This window comes from Delphinus delphis, chromosome 5 (assembly GCF_949987515.2).
Source record: "Delphinus delphis chromosome 5, mDelDel1.2, whole genome shotgun sequence".
NCBI lineage: Eukaryota > Metazoa > Chordata > Mammalia > Artiodactyla > Delphinidae > Delphinus > Delphinus delphis.
This window is the reverse complement of record NC_082687.1, coordinates 125,462,354-125,481,248: the sequence shown is the minus strand read 5'-3', so window position 1 is coordinate 125,481,248 and position 18,895 is coordinate 125,462,354. Positions and strand designations below refer to the sequence as shown.

Below are 18,895 nucleotides of genomic sequence, written 5' to 3'. Positions count from 1 at the left end.
CCCTGCTCGCTGAAACTAGAGAAAGCCCGCATGCAGCAACGAAGACCCCACGCAGCCAAAAATAAATAAATAAAATAAATAAATTTATTTAAAAAAAAAAGAAATGGAAAAATTTGTTGGGTAGTGTGGATACCTCCAGAGAGGGGTCAGGCCTAGAGAGGTACATCTTCCATAGAGATGACAAGTCAATCAGTAAGCAGCAGATTACATTTGTAAGGGAAAGGCAGGGAAGTCATCTGTGGATTTATGGAGGCCTTTGAGTTCCAACTGAGTTTCTGAGATAGCTGAGGACCACTGGAGATAGGTATCTGAGTAAAGGAAATCAGTATACAGGACTAGTCCCTTCATGTAGTAATGAAGGAGGGAAAGACAGAGCAGGCCACCAGTCTGAAAGTTACTACAGTATTCAAAAAAAGAGTATCCTACTGGGAGAGATTTTTCCTGTGGGGAGTGGGGGGGCTTCAAGTGTGAAGTTGAGATGCTTATTTTATCAAGGATATAAAAGAAAATGTTTACTGGGTCCGTAAGCCATGGCCGCTGAGCCTGCGCGTCCGGAGCCTGTGCTCCACAGTGGGAGAGGCCACAACAGTGAGAGGCCCGCGTACTGCAAAAAAAAAAAAAAAAAAAAAAAGAAAGAAAATGTTTAATTCTCATGGCAGAATGTTAATTACCTACCCACCATTTCCCACCCTACTTCCCTGACAACAGAACTTCAATACTGCTTAGTTCCTCTCTTCCCCCCAAACCAATCAGGAAAAAGAAAACTATACACACATAATTCAGTACCAAGGTAAATCCCAACTGGTCTAAGCCAGTGGTTCTTAACCAGCATCATTTCTCTAGGGAGTGTGTGTGGGATGGAGGGGAAGAGGGTTTTTTTTTTTTTCTTTTTTTGGTGTCACAATGCCTTGGGTTGCTATTAAATTTAGTAGGAAGGCACCAGAGATGCTAAATGACCAGCAACGCATGCCACAGTCCTGTATAATAACTGTCAAAAGCCAGATAAACACTAACCAATCATGGTAATCCCATGCTCCTTGTCAGTCACTGTTTTAGGGACTAGCTAGCAACCCAATTCTGGTAAATAAGATATAAGGAGTGGCCAGCTATGAAGCCTCTGGGGTGGTTTCTTCCTGCCTGTCGATGTTGTCCCAACCATATGACACCTGGGACTGCTACAGCCATCTTCTCCCTAAAACCAGTGTCTTCCCAAGCTCCCTGTTTCCATTATTGCCACTTCCATTTCCTTTTACCAGGTCCTGAAGCAATTTTGACTTCTCTTAACCATTAACCTTAGGATGACCACTTGAGGTTGGCTTAGGACAGTCTAATTTTACTCGTATTCTCCCAGTGTAATTAACGGTGCCCCCTTTATCTTCGGAAAGTATTCTAGATTGGAGGAGTACAGACTATACATGGTCATTACCCCCAATTAAATCTTGTTCACTCTGCCTCAAGAAAATACCTCTAAAGCAGGGGTCAGCAAACTATGGCCTATAGGCTGTTTCTGTACCTCTGGAAAGTGAAAAAAAAAAAAAGTTTTTTACATGTTTAAATGATTGAAAAAAAGTTAACGGGACTTCCCTGGTGGTCCAGTGGTTAAGACTCCGCACTACCAATGCAGGGAGCGTGAGTTCAACCCCTGGTTGGGGAACTAAGATCCTGCATGCTGGGCAGCACAGCCAAAATAAAATTTAAAAAAAAGTTAAAAGAATATTTCATGATATCTAAAATTATATCAAATTAAAATTTCAGTGTCCAAAAATAAAGTTTTGTTGGAACACAGCCAAGCTCATTCCTTGAAGTATTGTCTATGGCTGCTTTCTCACTACACGACAGAGTTGAGTAATTATGATAGAGAACACTTAAAATATTAATGTTTGGCCCTTTGAAGAAAAGCTTGCAGACCCCTGCTCTAATGCTGTCATTAGTCCTGCGTTCCCTCACTTCCCTTACTCCTTGCACCAATACGGTAGCCTACTTAACTGGCTTCCCATTCTTTTCCCCACTCCAATCTTTCATACCAATCCTAGTAGAGAACTCTCTACAGAAGAGTTTTGATCCTGTCACTTGCCTCTTCCATATCTTCAGAGGCTCCTCCAAAACCGGCAATATGAAGTCCAAGCCTATCCCTCGATACTTAAGACTGCAACCTCAAGTCTTCCAGACTGTTCCTCTTCAGTACTTAAAGCCAAAATGGACCACTTGCTGTTTCCCTAATTAGCATACCATACGCCCCCATTGCTTGCCCACGTCTCTCCTCCATCCCATCAGTTCCTCAAGATAAAACGAAAACTGTTACTCCCTTGATAAACCTTCATTCGCCACAAGGGTAGTTCACACGCGCGCGGGGGCGGGGACTAGCGACACAAAACAGACTGGGGCGAGAAGGAGCACATCAGATGACCTGAGAGCGTGAGGCGAGGGGTTCAGAATGAGGCTTCAGAGGTGACATTTACACAGGAATTTTAAGGACTCGAGAAGCTAAAAGACTCTACAAGACCCAGAAAGATGAAAAGAAACTGTAAATAAAGCTAAATGCGCGAAAAAAGGACCACCTCATCCTATTCACTTGCCTCTCGCCCCAATGAGAACGTTTCAAGGAAAAACGACACCTTTAGTTCAAAATCTGAAAGAAAATTCTACAAGAGCAGCCTTGGCTAAAACCACTGGGGAATGGCGCAGACAGCACGTAGATTCCTTCTGCCAAACAATCCCTGGGCGAGCTCCGTGCGCGCTCTCCGCGCCAGGCGACTCCAGCTCCTCGCCAAAACTTCTAGGCTGTAGCTTTGCCCGCGCGCCCACGCTCTGGGCTTCCGGACAGGCGCGACGGCGCCCGGGGGAGAAAGAGACACCCCTCTTCAGTGTGCGAAAGCAGTTATAACTATGTCGCGGCCTCCCACTAGCCACCAACCCGCGCCCTCGGGAAGGCGTCAGGGAGGGTCCCGCCTCAGCGGCCGCCTCAGCGCACGTGAAGCTCTCGGGCGGAGCCAAAGCGAAGAGGCGGGAGTTTGCGGACGCGAACCCTGGCCTGGGAAGAAAAGCGACTCCTGGGCGCACGCGCACAGCGAGGGGACTGGGAGGAGCGTGTCTCCCAGAGGGCTTGCAGAGGAAAGGAGAGCGCGTGGCGCCGCGGGGCCCGCGCACGCGCCGTAGTCTCGCCCCGCCCGCGCGTGCGGCCGACGCACCGTGTTTTCTTCAGACCCGCCCCCCTCTTCTACTTCAACTAGAGGCGAAGGACGAGAGCAGGGAAGTGTGGGGCGAGGTGGGCGGGGCGTCGCACGCGCGCGCGGCCTGCAAAAGGAGGGAGGGGGACGGAGGGAGAGATCCAAGACATCGTTACCGCGTTAACACCCAGTCGGGAGCCGGCCTGACCCCGCCCCCTACCCTCACGCTATTGGCTGGGAGGCCCCACATGGGCGGGGCCGACCGTGGGGTTGGGGAGGGCAGGGGGCGGGGAGGAGAGGAAGGCGCTGGCGGGCAGTGATGGCGGCGGGTGATGGGGACGTGAATTTAGGCACCCTGGGGAGTGGCAGCGAGAGCAGCAGCGACGGTAGCAGCGAGAGCCCGAGCGGCGCGGGAGCGGCAGCAGAAGGGGGCGGCTGGTCGGCTGCTGCGCTGGCCCTTCTGACGGGGGGCGGGGAGATGCTGCTGAACGTGGCGCTGGTGGCGCTGGTGCTGCTGGGGGCCTACCGGCTGTGGGTGCGTTGGGGGCGGCGGGGTCTGGGGGCTGGGGCCGGGGCGGGCGAGGAGAGCCCCGCTGCCTCTCTTCCTCGTATGAAGAAGCGGGACTTCAGCTTGGAGCAGCTGCGCCAGTACGACGGGTCACGCACCCCGCGCATCCTGCTTGCGGTCAATGGGAAAGTCTTCGACGTGACCAAAGGCAGCAAGTTCTACGGCCCCGGTGAGGAGTTGGACGGGGAGGGGGAGGACCCCCTGCAGCTCAAGCGCGACCATCTTATGATGGGGAGGCCCCTGGGCAAAGGGTTAGCTTGCCATCCTTCTCGACATCTGGATCCCCGCGCCTTGTCTCCCGCACCTGAGACGGCCCGCCCCCCACACGCCTCGGCCGCGGGCCCCTCCGGCGTTTACCCCCCCGAAGTCGGGGTCCCAGTGTCGCCCCAGGAGCCAGCTCTCATCTTTCATTTTTCTCCTATCCCATTTCTCCTCGCAGCCTTTTCTTGTGCTGAATTTTTCAAAATCCTTTTAGTTGTCGCCAGTCACGCTGGCCCTCAGCCTTTCCTGAACTTTCTGGTTCCTGGGACCGTTGGAGGCGGGAGAGAAGAAAGATTTCTAAAGTAGGGACCTAAAGTTTTAGGTGCTGTAATTCATAGCTTTCCTTTCTTTACTCTGTGTGTGTGTGTTTGTGTGTGTGTGTGTGTGCGCGTGTGTGTGCACGCGCCACTGAGCTTCCTTTTCCCTCTACTACTCCCCATAAGGCCACATTTAGGTACACGGAGTTCCAAGTCCCAGCCCTCTGTAAACTCCTGTCATATAAGCAACACCTCGACTCTTTTTTTTTTTAAAAAAACGGGTTTTGGTACGAAGATGCTTTCCAAGATTAACAATATATGTGGGATGAGGCAGACCTGAATGCAGATCCTAATAAATACTGGCAAGGGTCTTCGCCCAGAGTTTTGGGGGTGGAGCTCATATACCCAGCAGGCGTGCCTGTCCGGTTTCTCTCTTTTATCTTTTTTTTTTTTTTTTTTAAGTAGGAAGGCAAGTATTCAACTACACGTTGATTATGATTTATTGTGTTTTCACTGAGGAGCAAAAACTTAAAACAGCTATAAATTCATACCCCCAGGCACCAGTGCTGCAAGTTAAAGATTTTTAAAACTTTACTTTCAGAGAACTGTGTGTGTGTAGGGTGTTTGGTTTAGAAACCCTTCTTTTACAATGTAGTTATAGCATACATTTCAGATTATGTTAATAAACTTCAGTTCAGACTCGTGGAACCTGTTGGCATACCATAAAACTGATCAACATTGTACATGCTGGTTGTGTAGTTATTCTGAGCTTTAAAAAAGTGACTACAATAAAAGTAAATAAAATTAGAGACCTAGAGTGACCTGTTATTCGAAAGAGTACATCCAGGTCTTAAAGTCAAGGGGGTTGGCAAGTCTAAAAACAAGTTGGTTTCCTCTTTAATCTGTTAGTCCATGAGATTTATTGACACTTGCAAATATATACTTACGATTTCTGTGCTTAGTGGCTGGAAGGTATTTTAGAAGTGCTTTGGTTAGTTGTTAATTAGAGGTAAGAAATTGGAGATCCTACATGTTGAACTATTTATTTCTTAGTGCCTTGTATTTTCTGTATATATTTATAGTACATTCAATCCAACCAAGTCACAGATAGCTTATTAAGTACTTGCTTCTCGTTGTATAAAAATGAAAACCAGATGTCTGCCTACTCATATCAGCTGAAATAGTTAATACTTTTTTGTTTACTTATGAGCATGGGGGATAAGACAATAGGGCCAAAGTACAATATTTAAACGGACAGACCAAATTAAATAGTTTTTTTTTTTTTTAGTCAAGGATTTACACAGTATGTGTGTTCGATGATTAGAAATTGTGTACAGGTTTAGATTTTTAATACAGAGCTTAACCAAACTAAAAACTCTGCCTTTGTACCCCTATCTAAACTGACAGTGAAGCAACCAAAGTATTAGTACAAAGAAGCATATCGGTCCTCACACATTATGCCTTGCCACTATCTGAAAATAGGTAGGAGAAACAGCCTTAGACACAGTTTGGCAGGATCCAGTGGCAAATGTTCTGCAACAGAAATTTTAAAATTGAGTCATAGTTGTAATGTAGATGGCCTTTGTGTGGCTTGAGCCAGTGAGGGGGTTCCTCGTAACAACAGAGGAGTCAGCTTTAGGTTAGCTTCCACTGATTTCCAGGTCCTAATGAACAGGCTAAGAGTGATATTCAGTTATTTTATTCTAAGTACTTATCAATTAACAACCTAATAGAGATATTTGGAATATTTTATTATTGAAAGGAACCTTAAAGGTAGCCAGATCATCTTAGGGGCTGAGAATATATTTCACATTAAGAGAAGATAAAACACTTCCCAAGAGTCTTGAAGCCAAATTTCTGGCTATGAAACAGACATAAGTTCGGTTTTGGTTTTAATTTTTTATTTTCATCCTCAAATCAATTAAGCAGTTTTGTAGCAGAATAATTCAGAAGTAAAAATCCTTAACTGAGACTCTTAGTAGCTGAAAGAATGAGGTAATAAGGGAGCTAGAAAACCTAGTTTCTGTGCCTAACCAATATCTACTCCCATTTCTCAGTAATGGTTTTAGAGTTAGATTATTTTGTGAGGCTTTTTCTGTGTTGAAGATATTTTTAGCCATACATTTTTAAAGTATGGGTTCTTAAAAAATTAAATATTGGCAGTTTAATTTAGTGGAGTAAACATATTGGCAAACAGTTGTCATTAACTACATTTGTCAGTATTAAATTTAGTAACAGTTCAGGCAGTTGGCCAGCACGTGAGGAAAGTGGTCATGTAAGAAACAATGAATGTGGAAGGAGAAAGGAACTAGATTTGTTAAGCAGCTACTACATCAAATCCATTAATTTGTCATCTCCACAGTGCTTCAGTGAGATTAGTGAGTATTCTGTCTTTCATATGGGGAGCCTGAGGTTTAGGAATTTGAGGTAAATTGGCTTGGGTCACACAGACATGGTATTCAAATCCAGACATATTTGACCGCAAAGCCTATCTATTCTATTTCAGGTATACTGCATTCTGGGATAAACTTAAAGAGAATCTCACTGCTGTTATTTTTTATACCCTCTCCTAGTTCCATAAGGATTTAAAGCCTCAAAAGAAACACACTTCATGGCTTTATGTTGTGCTGTTTGATATGGTAGCCACAAGCCACGTGTAGCTTTTTAAATTTAAATTAATTAAATATAATTAAAAATTGAGTTCCTCAGTCACACTAGCCATATTTCAAGTGCTCAGTACCCACATGGCTACCGTACTATACAGTGCACTTTATAGAGCATTTCCGTCTTCCCATTGAGTTCTGTTCAATAGCATTGATTCTAGAGGTCAGGGTAGAAGGAGTAGGAAACTCCATTTGGGGCTTATTATCTCATTTAATTTTCAGACAGCCCTAGGAAATAAGTAATGTTCCCATTTTACAAACGTGGAAACTGAAACTCAGAGAGATTTTGCCCCAAGTCACATATCTAGTAAGTAGCCAAGCTAGAAATCAAACCCAGTCTAACAGGCTTCATAGGCTATCCCCTCCCACTGTATCACAACATAATATAATTTCACGTTTCCATAGTCATAATAGATGAGGAGGACTCCAACAGATAGTATAATTTTAAATAATTTGATGTAATATTACTGCAGTGGAATTAAAACAGTGTTTTTTATTCTTTAGAATGGCAAGAAATTATACAATTGACCTTTCTAATAGTTTATCTGCGTTTCTGATATTTAGATATATAGCTTCCCCCGTTATTCCATGTATTCTTTGACATATACCAAAGCTGTATTTTCTCCAACATACCATTTAAATTCCACTGGAAAGGAAAGAAGTATATACGAAGTACCCCATGAGATGCCTAATATTTAGGAGGTGGGGGAAAGGAGCACATTTACCTTTCATGTGTCTTTCCTCCTTTTTTAACTTTATGTTCAATATGTGAGTTTTATTTGTAGTTTGAAGAATTGCAGCTGAAGCAACAGTTTAGGCATATAGACAAACCTGTTCCTTCATCAATGTCCTACTGACACTACCCAGCTCTCATCCTAGCTTCTTGCTTTGAAGCCAACTGGGTCTGTGTTAGGTCTAATGCCCATACACATTCATTACCTACTATTCATTACCTGCCAATCAGATAAAGGGATCAGCTAAGTCTTCTGATGAATTTTGATACTCTGCTCAAATTTATACTAGTAATTTCTACAGTACCTTCTTGTTTGGCTCTTCTGAGTTCAACATCATTCCAGTGTTTTTAATCTAAGAGGGAATTGTATTTGTATTAAATACTAACACAAAGTGTAATAGGATAGCTTAAAGCATGTATAAGACCAGAAGATGTTATTCAGTTTGGAGGAAAGGAGTACATTTAGTAACATCTGGAGTTAGCCATTCAAGTTCTTTTATAATAGTTCTTTCAACAGTGTAACATAGATCACTCCTCCCCCACGTACTTGTGACAGACATCACTAAATAACTGCTGTACTCTTAGAGCCAGCATCTTGTCTCAAGATCTTTAATATAGGATTTCATCTCCACTTTTAAACTCTAAGAAGGAATTGCCTGGATTTCATTACATTGTTGCCTAGATAAGATGTTTTGAGAAATGAGAGTTCTCTGAGTGTTCAGAACATTTGCCTCCCTACCCTCATGGAGTTTATGGTCTGTTGAGGAAGACAGATGATAAACAAGCATTCAATACATGATTATAGTCTGTAATTAAATATGATGTGAAATAAATGAATAGGATATGTAATAGAGGTTAACAAAGGACTTTATTTAGATCAGACGGTTAAGAAAGGTACCTTATTTATATTGGTTTGTCAAGAAAGTGAGGATTGATACCTCAGCAAAACCTGAAGGAGCCAGCCTTACAAAGATTGGGTATATCAATGTTTTGAAGCTATCTAAGCACTAGATCTAGAACTGATACTGTGTTAATCGGCAGAGGAAGAAACATCCTTATCACCCTTACTGATTTTCAGATTTGACTTGAGGCTTCATTTGATTAGTGTTACCTCAGTGCTTCTTTTTCCATCCTTTTACTTTTAACCAATCTGTGTTTTTTTCCCTTATAAATAACATATAGCTGATTTTTTCATAAAATTTAATATCAATACTGTCTTTTAACAACTTAATCAGTTTATTTTTTATTCCTTCCACGTTTTCTCCCCTACTGATTTTTTTTAAATTTATTTTATTGAAGTATAGTTGATTTACAATGTTGTATTAATTTGTACTATACAGCAAAGTGTTTCAGTTACACATACATATACATTCTTTTTTATATTCTTTTCCACTGTGGTTTGTCACAGGGTATTGAATATAGTTCCCTGTGCTATACAGTAGGACCTGGTTTATACGTTGTCTGTATACTAGTTTGCATCTGCTCACCCCAAACTCCCAATCCATCCCTCCCCCACTCCACCCACCCCTTGGCAGCCACAAGTCTGTTCTCTATGTCTGTGTGTCTGTTTCTGTTTCACATCCCCCTACTGATTTGGATGCATTCTATTTCTATTCTTTTGGTGATAAGATTCTTTTCCTTCAGTTTTTGCTATAGAATATAAGAATGTTAACCAAACATTTTTGTATGAATTAGAACTCTTTAAGACACTTCACTGCCATTTGACAGAATATTTCTTAATATTAAATATACAAAACTATCATGTATACAAATGTAAATGGTGTCCCCTGGAGTTATATGGTACATAGCCATATATTGTGGCCCTGGTTAGAAAACATTAACTCTAATTCCTCCCACATTCCATTTTTTCTATGTTATTACTATTAGACTTCTAGTTTTACTGCAGTTTTTAAAACTCTACCCCCAAATTGGTTAAATTATTAACTTTTTTTTTAATAGTCAACCTTCATTTAAATTTACCAACATAGTTACCATTTTCTTTATTCACTGTCATTTCTTGCATCTCATTTCTTTGTTCAGGGTTCAGTTTTCATTTTAGTGAGGTACATCCTATAGCTTTTTTCATTGATAGAAAAAGATTCTGTGTCTATCTGCCCTCACTCAGGAATAATAGTATAGATGTAGGATATAAAATTGTGGGTTAACTGTTTTTTTAACTCATATCCTCAATGATTTTTTTTTAGTTTTTTGTTTTCTGTTTTTTTGTTTTTTATTATTTTTGGCTGCATTGGGTCTTAGTTGCAGCACGCAGGATCTTTCGTTGTGGCGTGTGGGCTCCAGAGCGCAGGCTCAGTAGCTGCAGTACATGGGGCTCTGTAGTTGTGGTGCACAGGCTCCAGAGCACGTGGGCCCTGTAGTTTGCAGCACACAGGCTTTATAGTTGAGGTGCGCAGGCTCAGTAGTGCAGCATGCGGGCTCATTTGCCCCACGGCACGTGGGATCTTAATTCCCTGATCAGGGATCGAACCAGCGTCACCTGCATTGGAATGTGGATTCTTAACCACTGGACCACCAGGGAAGTCCCCTTAATTTCTTAATAATTTTAAGTAAACATACTATATCTCTTTAATCTGCTTCTGTTATCTTATTCTTGGGATACCATTTCTCATATCTGTTCTGTGTGCTCACTCCTCCATGGTAGTTTGTTTCTTCATGTAGTTACAACTTTTATTACAAAATTCAGCAATTGCTGTCTTTTTGTTTCTTGAATATTTTCTGTGATGTTCCATGAGCCTTGGGTTGTGGAAGTCTCCCTGTGGAGTGGTTTGGGGTATGCCTCAATGGAAGTTTCTGAAAAAAAAATTTTTTTATTAGGTAATACGTGCTTGAGATAGAAAAATTTTAAAGGGTATATAGTAAAAGATAGTCTCCTTCCCACAACCCAGCCACCATGTTCCCCTCCCTAGAGGTGAGGAACCAGTCTGAGTATCTGAGTCTTGTTCCAGAGCTATTCTCTGCAAGTGAAAGCATGTGGGTATGTACACCCCTCCCATGCACTAATTGTAGCATACTATACAAACCTTTAACAATATTTTAACATATTGAGAGCCTTTCATATCAGTTTAAAGAGAACCATTTCATTCTTTTGAATGTGTGCATAAATTCTATTATATGAATATATCATAATAGTCCACTTTTTTTTTTTTTTTGCGGTACGTAGGCCTCTCACTGCTGTGGCCTCTCCCACTGTGGAGCACAGGCTCCGGACACGCAGGCTCAGCGGCCATGGCTCACGGGCCCAGCCGCTCCGTGGCATGTGGGATCCTCCTGAACCGGGGCACGAACCCGTGTCCCCCGCATCGGCAGGCGGACTGTCAACCACTGCGCCACCAGGGAAGCCCAGTAGTCCACTTTTAATGAACATTTGTTTCCAATCTCTTGTTATTACATGGTACTGCTCTAAATATTCATGTATCATTTTAAACGTGAGTAAAATCATAATTATCTATCAAATAAATTCCTAGACGTAAAATTACTGAGTCTTAGGGTATGGACATTTTTAATTTGGGTACTTATTTCCGAATTGCCCTCCAGAGACATTGGACAAATTTACACTCACACGAAAATGCCTGTTTCTCACCCTTTTGCCAAAAATGTGATATTAAACTTTTTGGTCTTTGTCAATCTGAGCACTTAAAATAGTATTTCAATATTATTTTAATTTACATTTCTCAGTGAGGTTGGACATCCTCAAAAATTTGAGTCATTTATGTTTCCTTTCCTACAAATTATCTATTCATATATTTTTTGCCACATTTTTTCGATCATGACTATTTTATTGCAGCTGGGCTTTGTATCATACTTAAAGCTTTTCTTAATACTTAATACTTTTATGGTTTTAGTTTGTTAGTTCCACTTGGAATTTATTTTGTTTTAAGAAGTGAAGTAAGCATCCAACTTTTGTTTTTGTTTTCTTACAGAGGGCTGTTCAGTTATCCCAACATCATTTATAGAATAACTTCTTTCTCCCAATACTTGCTGTATTACCATTACTGTTTGTTAAATTCCAACAGATATTTAAATCCATGCTATTGTATTTTTTTCACCTTAGAGTTCTCATTCTACCTGGGCTAGGTGAACTCAGGCCCCACTCCCACAAACGGCACAGGCCTGGGGTTTTAATTTTTCAAAGTCTTCCCTGCCCCCAGCCCAGCCTTGAGCCCTGGGGCCAGGGCCACTAGCTCAACCCACAGTATTGCTGAGAGCCTCCTAGTTTGAATTTTCGAAGCAAGGTTGAGTTTTCAGTTCCTCTTAGAATTATAGTAGTCAAGAGATTATCTGGTTTGACCTCCAATTTTAGGCATGTAAAATTTGCCCAAGGTCAAGTGTAGGGTGCGGCCTCGGAACCCAGGTATCTTAACTTCTTAAGAGGTATTCTTTCAGTTTTACCATGCTACCTTCTCTCTAAAAGTCCTGGGAGTTCCTAGAGCTAAGTATAAAAAAATAATATCTATTAGTTGGATTTCATTTAGTCACTTTTACATATTGTTTCATTTGTTCCTAGGCACATTATAACCTTATTTGGAATAAATTACTCAATACCAAGTATTATTAGATTTTTTTTTTTAACTTACTTTAATAATCACAGAAGACTATTGTCAGAACATGCCAGAAAACTGGGCTGTTTATAAACTTTAATGAATTAAAGTTTGTCTCTGAGAGCTATGGTTTTTATACCATGGAAATAACTAAAACATTCTGGAATTTTCTCTTCTTCATAAATACTAATGTAGATACATAATCATCTTAATAGTCACAAAATTATGTGTTACATATTTTAGATATTTTATTTACTTCCTCCTGGAATTGTTTGCTCATTAAATTATTCTTTAAAACATTGTTTTACAGTGACCATATGTTGTTGCCTTCAAAAATATGTCACCCCATTGTCACTTGATTGTATTAAAGTAAGCAGTTTCAGGATACAATAACTAGTAGATTTACTGATTTTTGAACTTCAAAAATCTGTATCATAAGTGGTATTAACTCTTAAAACTGTTAATGAAATCTGAATTCTAACTAGTATAATGTCATTTCGGTGTATTTAACAATATCATGGAAATAAGATTTATCATTAAAATGATGTCCTAGGATATTTGTTATATATGTACATTTAAGAGAATCTGTCTTGGCTAAATAATTGGGTACATTTTTTGTAGCAAGAATTTTCTTGAAACTGTAAATCTAGTTTTGTATCAGCACGATATTTTAGTCTTTGATAAAGCAAGAGTATAATTTGCTTAGTTATTACTGAAATGTTAATATCTAAATGAGCCTTAATCAAAACAATCTGATTAATTTATATAAGCGAGATTTGAGTGTGTGTGTGTGTGTGTGTGTGTGTGTGTAAATGATACCATACTGAAGACCTAATACCATTTAAAATTTGCTTTCCTTGGGTAGCTCTCTGCTATTATAGTATTATGGATAGCCAAGAGTAGTTATCAAAATATTAGAATCAGTAACATTTAGGTCTGTTATGTAAGGAGGTAGTGGAAAGAGGAGGTATTACTGACTTCTTAGATATGGTTCTGATTGTGTTAGGGATGCAGAGAAATATACTTTAATTGGACCTCAAATCCTCCTTTTTCTAAGCAACTCATCCTTTTCCAACTCTAGTTCTGAATCTTTATATTACGTTCTTTATGGTCTTAGAGGAAAAAGTAAAGAAAACTGTTTTCAGAAAAACCTTTTCAGAAGTTAAATGCTTCTTGAGGGAAATTGGAAGCATGTGGAGAGGACAGCAATACAAAGAGTAGGAAAATATGTTAATCACTGAATCATTCTTTTCAGGAGTTAACAAAACATCATTTTGTCTAGAATTAGGCTTGGGTTATTAACTGTTGACTCAAGTTCACTCTAAGTTAGCCAAACCAAAAAAAGAACATCATTCCCTCTTAGGGAAGTTGGCAGACAATTTTACTAAAGAATACACTGTTATACGTTAATACACTCAAAGATGGAGGGTTTTATGACTCCTATTTTTTATAGTGATCATCTTTTCTTCTCTCCTGTTTACCATTTGGATATGTTTTAAGGTTGATACTGTGAAGTATCCTGAAGTAGATTGACTTTTGTAGGCCAGGGAGGTAAATATTATAACACAATGCTAAGAAAAGCTGATGATGTCTAAAAAAAAAGCTTTTTTTGTTAATGCTCTTCCATTTTGATTCAACAGGTATTCTAAAATAGTCATTTCCCTGAAATTTTGTGATTAGTGAAATGCTCCAGTTTTCAGGATTGTCACTCCATCTTTGGGTTTGTGGGTCCTCTGTGTTTTCTCAAGATGTGTTGTGTTTGGGGTAGTCAGAAAAGTGGAAATGTTACTTCCCAGTTCTGTCAGTAATTTTAGGCAAGGCACTGAATGCCTCCGTTTCTATTTGTCTGCCAAATAGGGAGGGCAAAAACTGTCCCTTCCACTTTGCAGTACTGTGAGAGAGGAAAGTGAGATTGCTAGCAAATTCTCCAAAAAGTTGAAATTCTCATTTTACATTTGTAGTTTTTTATAGCCTTGATCAATTTTATTTTTTTCTTTTGTGTGTTTGACTAATCACTGTTTTAAGTTTGTAAGCATTGGTCCAGTTAGCATTAAGAGGCTATATATTGGGCTTCCCTGGTGGCCGCAGTGGTTGAGAGTTCGCCTGCCAATGCAGGGGACACGGGTTAGTGCCCCGGTCCAGGAGGATCCCACGTGCCGCGGAGCGGCTGGGCCCATGAGCCATGGCCACTGAGCCTGCGCGTCCAGAGCCTGTGCTCTGCAACAGGAGAGGCCACAACAGTGAGAGGCCCACGTATCGCAAAAAAAAAAAAAAAAAGAGGCTATATATTATTCACAGATTTTTTTTGTCATTGTTGCTTCTTAAGAAAAAAATCACATTAGTTCTCTCTGTATATACATAAATGTGTGTGTGTGTGTGTGTGTGTGTATGTATATATACATATATATATTTTTTTTTTTCCTCCATCTCCTGAAAACAGCCATTGCCACAAAGCACGTGGAGTTATATACCACAAAAAAACACAACTGCTTTAAGGTGGACTGCTTTTCTTTCCCTAGGGACTGTTCTTGCTTAGTTTTAAAAGTTAACATTGGGAATTCCCTGGCGATCCATTGGTTAGAACTTGGTGCTTTCACTGCCAGGGCTGGGGCTCAATCCCTGATGTCGGGAACCCGCAAGCCAGGTGGCATAGCCAAAAAAAAAAGTTAAATGTTTCTCATAAAAAAGAATGAAATAATGCCATTTGCAGCAACATGGATGGACCTAGAGATTATCATAAGTGAAGTCAGCCAAACAGAGAAAGACAAATATCATATGATATCACTTGTATGTGGAATCTTAAAAAATGATACAAATGAACTTTTTTACAAAACAGATAGACTCACGGACTTAGAAAACAAACTTATGGTTACCAAAGAGGATGGGGGGGATAAATTAATAGTTTGGGCTTAACATATACACACTACTATATATAAAATAGGTAAACAAGGACCTACTGTATAGCACAGGGAACTATACTCATTATCTTGTAATAACCTATAATGAAAAAGAATATATATCTGAATCACTTTGCTGTACACTTAAAACTAACAGCATTGTAACAGACTTAAATTAAAAAAAGAAAAAAAGTTAATGTTTCTCCAAAATAATTAAATCCAATGAAAGAACTTCAGATTTTACTTTGTAAATAGAAACAGTATTAGATTTTCTTCTCTTAAACACTTTTTGAATGTCAGTTGTCATACCTTTTTGAATGTCAGTTGAGATAATGAGCAAAGTTTGAAAGTTACAAATGTTGGCCAGTTGTAAATAGTGTCCCATTTTCTTATATAGAAGACAAATTTAAAAGTATAAAATGATAGCCTAAGTTTATATTAATAGGGGAATGATTAAATAAATTATAGGTGTATCCACTCAGTGGGAAAATATATAACCCTTAAATGATAATTGTGATAGTCACCTAATATTAAGCAGCAATATGGAAAGTACTTAAGAACGGGAAAGCAGGAAAAAGTACTTTACTGGAAGTATTGCCTTTATTTTCATGTTAATATATTAATACCTAATAATGCTACTTTTTAAATTTATTAAGGCCACTTTTTCCATGCAATTAAAAAAGAAATGAGTTTTCCTACATCCAGTGAACTTTATGGTGCAGTGCTTTCTGTAATTCAAATTAATGTTCATAAATGTTTAGATTTTTGTCTATTTAATTTTTGAATTCTATTCTTAAAAGTATAGATGCTTTTCTGACACATAACCTTCAATTTCCTAAATGATTTCAAATATGAATATGGCTATAATCATTATTTTGCTCATTTAAAAATCAGGGGATTTCCATTTTTTTCTACTTGTGTACTTCTCATTAGAAAATGCTTTATTCTGTTATATGTGAAGTAAAACTTTCCTCTCCATTCTCCAGAAATGTTGCCACTGTAAAGTGCTTGGTCTGTATTCTTCCTGGTGTTTTTTTGTGCATATACAAACGTGGGTGAAATGTGCATATATGTATATCTTTTTTTAAATTCAAAGTGAGTCATACTATATAATTTGCTGAATTGCTTTTTTCAGTTACTATATCATGGACTTCTTTCTGCGCCTGTACATATAGTTACCTCATTCTTAGAAATTTCTTCTCATTATCCTATTTAGTGTCTGTGCATGTTTTGAAATTAAGGCTGTGTACCACATAAGAGTCATGAGGTTTCCTTTATTTGACTTTTTCATTTGAGACATTCTAAAATAGGGTTAGATAATCTAAATAATTTCTTTTTTTTCCTAGCGGGTCCATATGGAATATTTGCTGGTAGGGATGCCTCCAGAGGACTGGCGACATTTTGCCTAGATAAAGATGCACTTAAAGATGAATATGATGATCTCTCAGATTTGAATGCCGTACAAATGGAGAGTGTTCGAGAATGGGAAATGCAGTTTAAAGGTACCTTCATTTTGTTGGGTTCTTTGCAAATATTAAATATATGGCCAAAGAAAGTACATACTATTTCATTACTAAAGAGCCTAAGGATGCTGTCTGTTTTCACTGCCATCATTATTTGATGATAAACATAGCTAACTATCAAAATGATTGTTACATGTGCTTATTATTTATAAAATCCATATTTAAAAATTGGCTTGTTACAAACTATAAAATTTATAAAAATTGTGACACCTTTAGTCTTATAAGGTTTGTTCATTAAGGTATAGTTTTTTAAATATAGAATTTAAAACAATTAATTATTTAAAACAATTAATTAGTGATATTGATACTGTAATTTTAGTTTATTCTAAAATGATTTTCTTGATCTTACCTTCAAACCATAAAGGAAAAATGTCATTCTCCTTCATTACATGCTCATGACATCAATTTTTACCGCCTCTGTGAACACTCTGGACTGCTATTTATGTGACCTGTGGATCCCTTGGAATACTTCTGGCTTCTTGGCACTTATACTGGTTTTGCTATACAAAGCAGTCCTCCTGTATTATCCTCTCGGTTTGTCAGTTAATTTGCTTAAACTAGGTTCAGAGTCTTGACCAAGAAATGACTAAACATGTTATCACCTTGGACATAACGATGTTCTAAATTAAACACCTGGTAACATAAAAACAAGCAATGTAACCGAGATCTAAGAAGAGAGTTTGATAGGAGAAAGAACAGTAAGGTACTAGGCACCACATATTGGGACCTCAGAGAACACAGGATAATAAGTAACGAGTGAATTTTCATCTTCTCATTTGGTTTGTTTTCTTAGGGACTACTAGCATGTGTCACATTTTCTCCCCAAGAATATTTCCTGGTTGGATCTACTTTCCATGTGATTTTCCACCTCATGTACTCTTTCTCCCCAAGAAAGTAACCATTAACTTTTTTATGGTCTTCTAACTGTTGGAAATGCCCTACATTGCCAACTTACCTATCTAATGACAATACTTTGGGCTATTAAAATTTAAAGAACTATTCTGAGACTCACAGTGCACATTAGAGTTAAACCAGTTTCAAAGTACACGTCCTCATACCTATTCCAAGAGCCTGGCATGGGTGACTCCAAAATGGGTCCTGGATGTGCATATATTTTTTTTAAAGGTCTCCAAGTGATTCTGATGCAGTGTCCTTGATTAGGAACTGGTTGTATGGAACACTCTCCTGCCAAAGCACAATTCCCAAGCTTTATGAGTTCCCTGACCTTGTTTTCTTTTGTTCAAGTGTTAGATGAGTACAAAGACTGGACAAGGTAAACAATAGGAAAAACTTATCTTGTTCTATATGACTCTAAAGGAAGCATACACCTTCCCTGCTGTATAATGGAATAGTGAGACAAATTTGATCGCTACTGATTTTCTTTTGATGTATCTTTCAGAAAAATATGATTATGTAGGCAGACTCCTAAAACCAGGGGAAGAACCATCAGAATATACAGATGAAGAAGATACCAAGGATCACAATAAACAGGATTGAACTTTGTAAACAACCAAAGTCAGGGGCCTTCAGAACTGCAATTCTTACTCCCTTTCACAGAATGTCCAGCGTCTTTGGGTTTGGTTCACCTGCTGCAAAAAAACATTCAACAGATTGTTTGTACAAGCTAAATGAGTCTCACCATGAAGATTTGAATACTAGACATTATGCTGCCAGACTCATTTGTTGCAGTTGTTTGTAATGTCTGGTGGGGCTTCTTCATCCTGAAAAGAAGGAGACAGGGATTTTTTTAAAGAGCAAGAAAGTCACAAGATTACTTTTCCTTTTCTCTTTTTTTTTAAAATCAAAGACAACCTGATACATATTTGCTACTTAAGTGTACAGATCTCCTTACAAAAACAGCAAGGAATTCCTACTTCATGCGCTGGGTCTGTTTTAGCAATGAGGGAGGGGGGTTGGTGCCCATCAGTCTGAGTAGTTAAGGCTACTGAAACACTAAGATATGACTCCCCGAGCTTTTCTTTTTGGGTTTTGTCAAAGAAAAGAAAAAAACTTTTATTTCTAAGAAATTTTTGGAAATTAGAAAAAGGGATTTCAGGTGGATTTAAGTCAAAGCTAATTCCCCAACAGTAAGATCATTTGAAACTGGTTTTTATCCCTTTCCTTCCCCTAGATCAAATCAATATTAATTGTGCCTTATTTCACTTACATAGACTTGAATTATTTTTAGGGAAAGCCCCTATGTGAATTCAGAAGTCACTACAAGCAGCATTGAGACTGAAGTTGGAATATTCTGTTGACCGCAAAAC

At 39.1% G+C, this 18,895-nt stretch overlaps 1 protein-coding gene across 1 annotated transcript; it reads left to right on the top strand.

Moving 5' to 3' along the window:
• The first annotated feature begins 3,332 nt into the window (after positions 1–3,332).
• Positions 3,333–18,288, top strand: PGRMC2 (progesterone receptor membrane component 2). Its single transcript, XM_060012972.1, has 3 exons — positions 3,333–3,904; positions 16,452–16,607; positions 18,028–18,288. Exons 1-3 carry the CDS (start codon positions 3,487–3,489, stop codon positions 18,123–18,125), a joined length of 672 nt encoding a protein of 223 aa, XP_059868955.1. The 5' UTR covers positions 3,333–3,486; the 3' UTR covers positions 18,126–18,288.
• Positions 18,289–18,895: the final 607 nt, after the last annotated feature.

What these genes read in the sequence shown, in the direction of transcription:
- PGRMC2 (XM_060012972.1), top strand. Translation starts at nt 3,487, where the DNA reads ATGGCGGCGGGTGATGGGGACGTGAATTTAGGCACCCTGGGGAGTGGC. An exon ending in CAGCAAGTTCTACGGCCCCG is followed by an intron (nt 3,905 to 16,451) that starts GTGAGGAGTTGG and finishes TTTTTTTCCTAG; the next exon opens with CGGGTCCATATGGAATATTT. An exon ending in ATGGGAAATGCAGTTTAAAG is followed by an intron (nt 16,608 to 18,027) that starts GTACCTTCATTT and finishes TGTATCTTTCAG; the next exon opens with AAAAATATGATTATGTAGGC.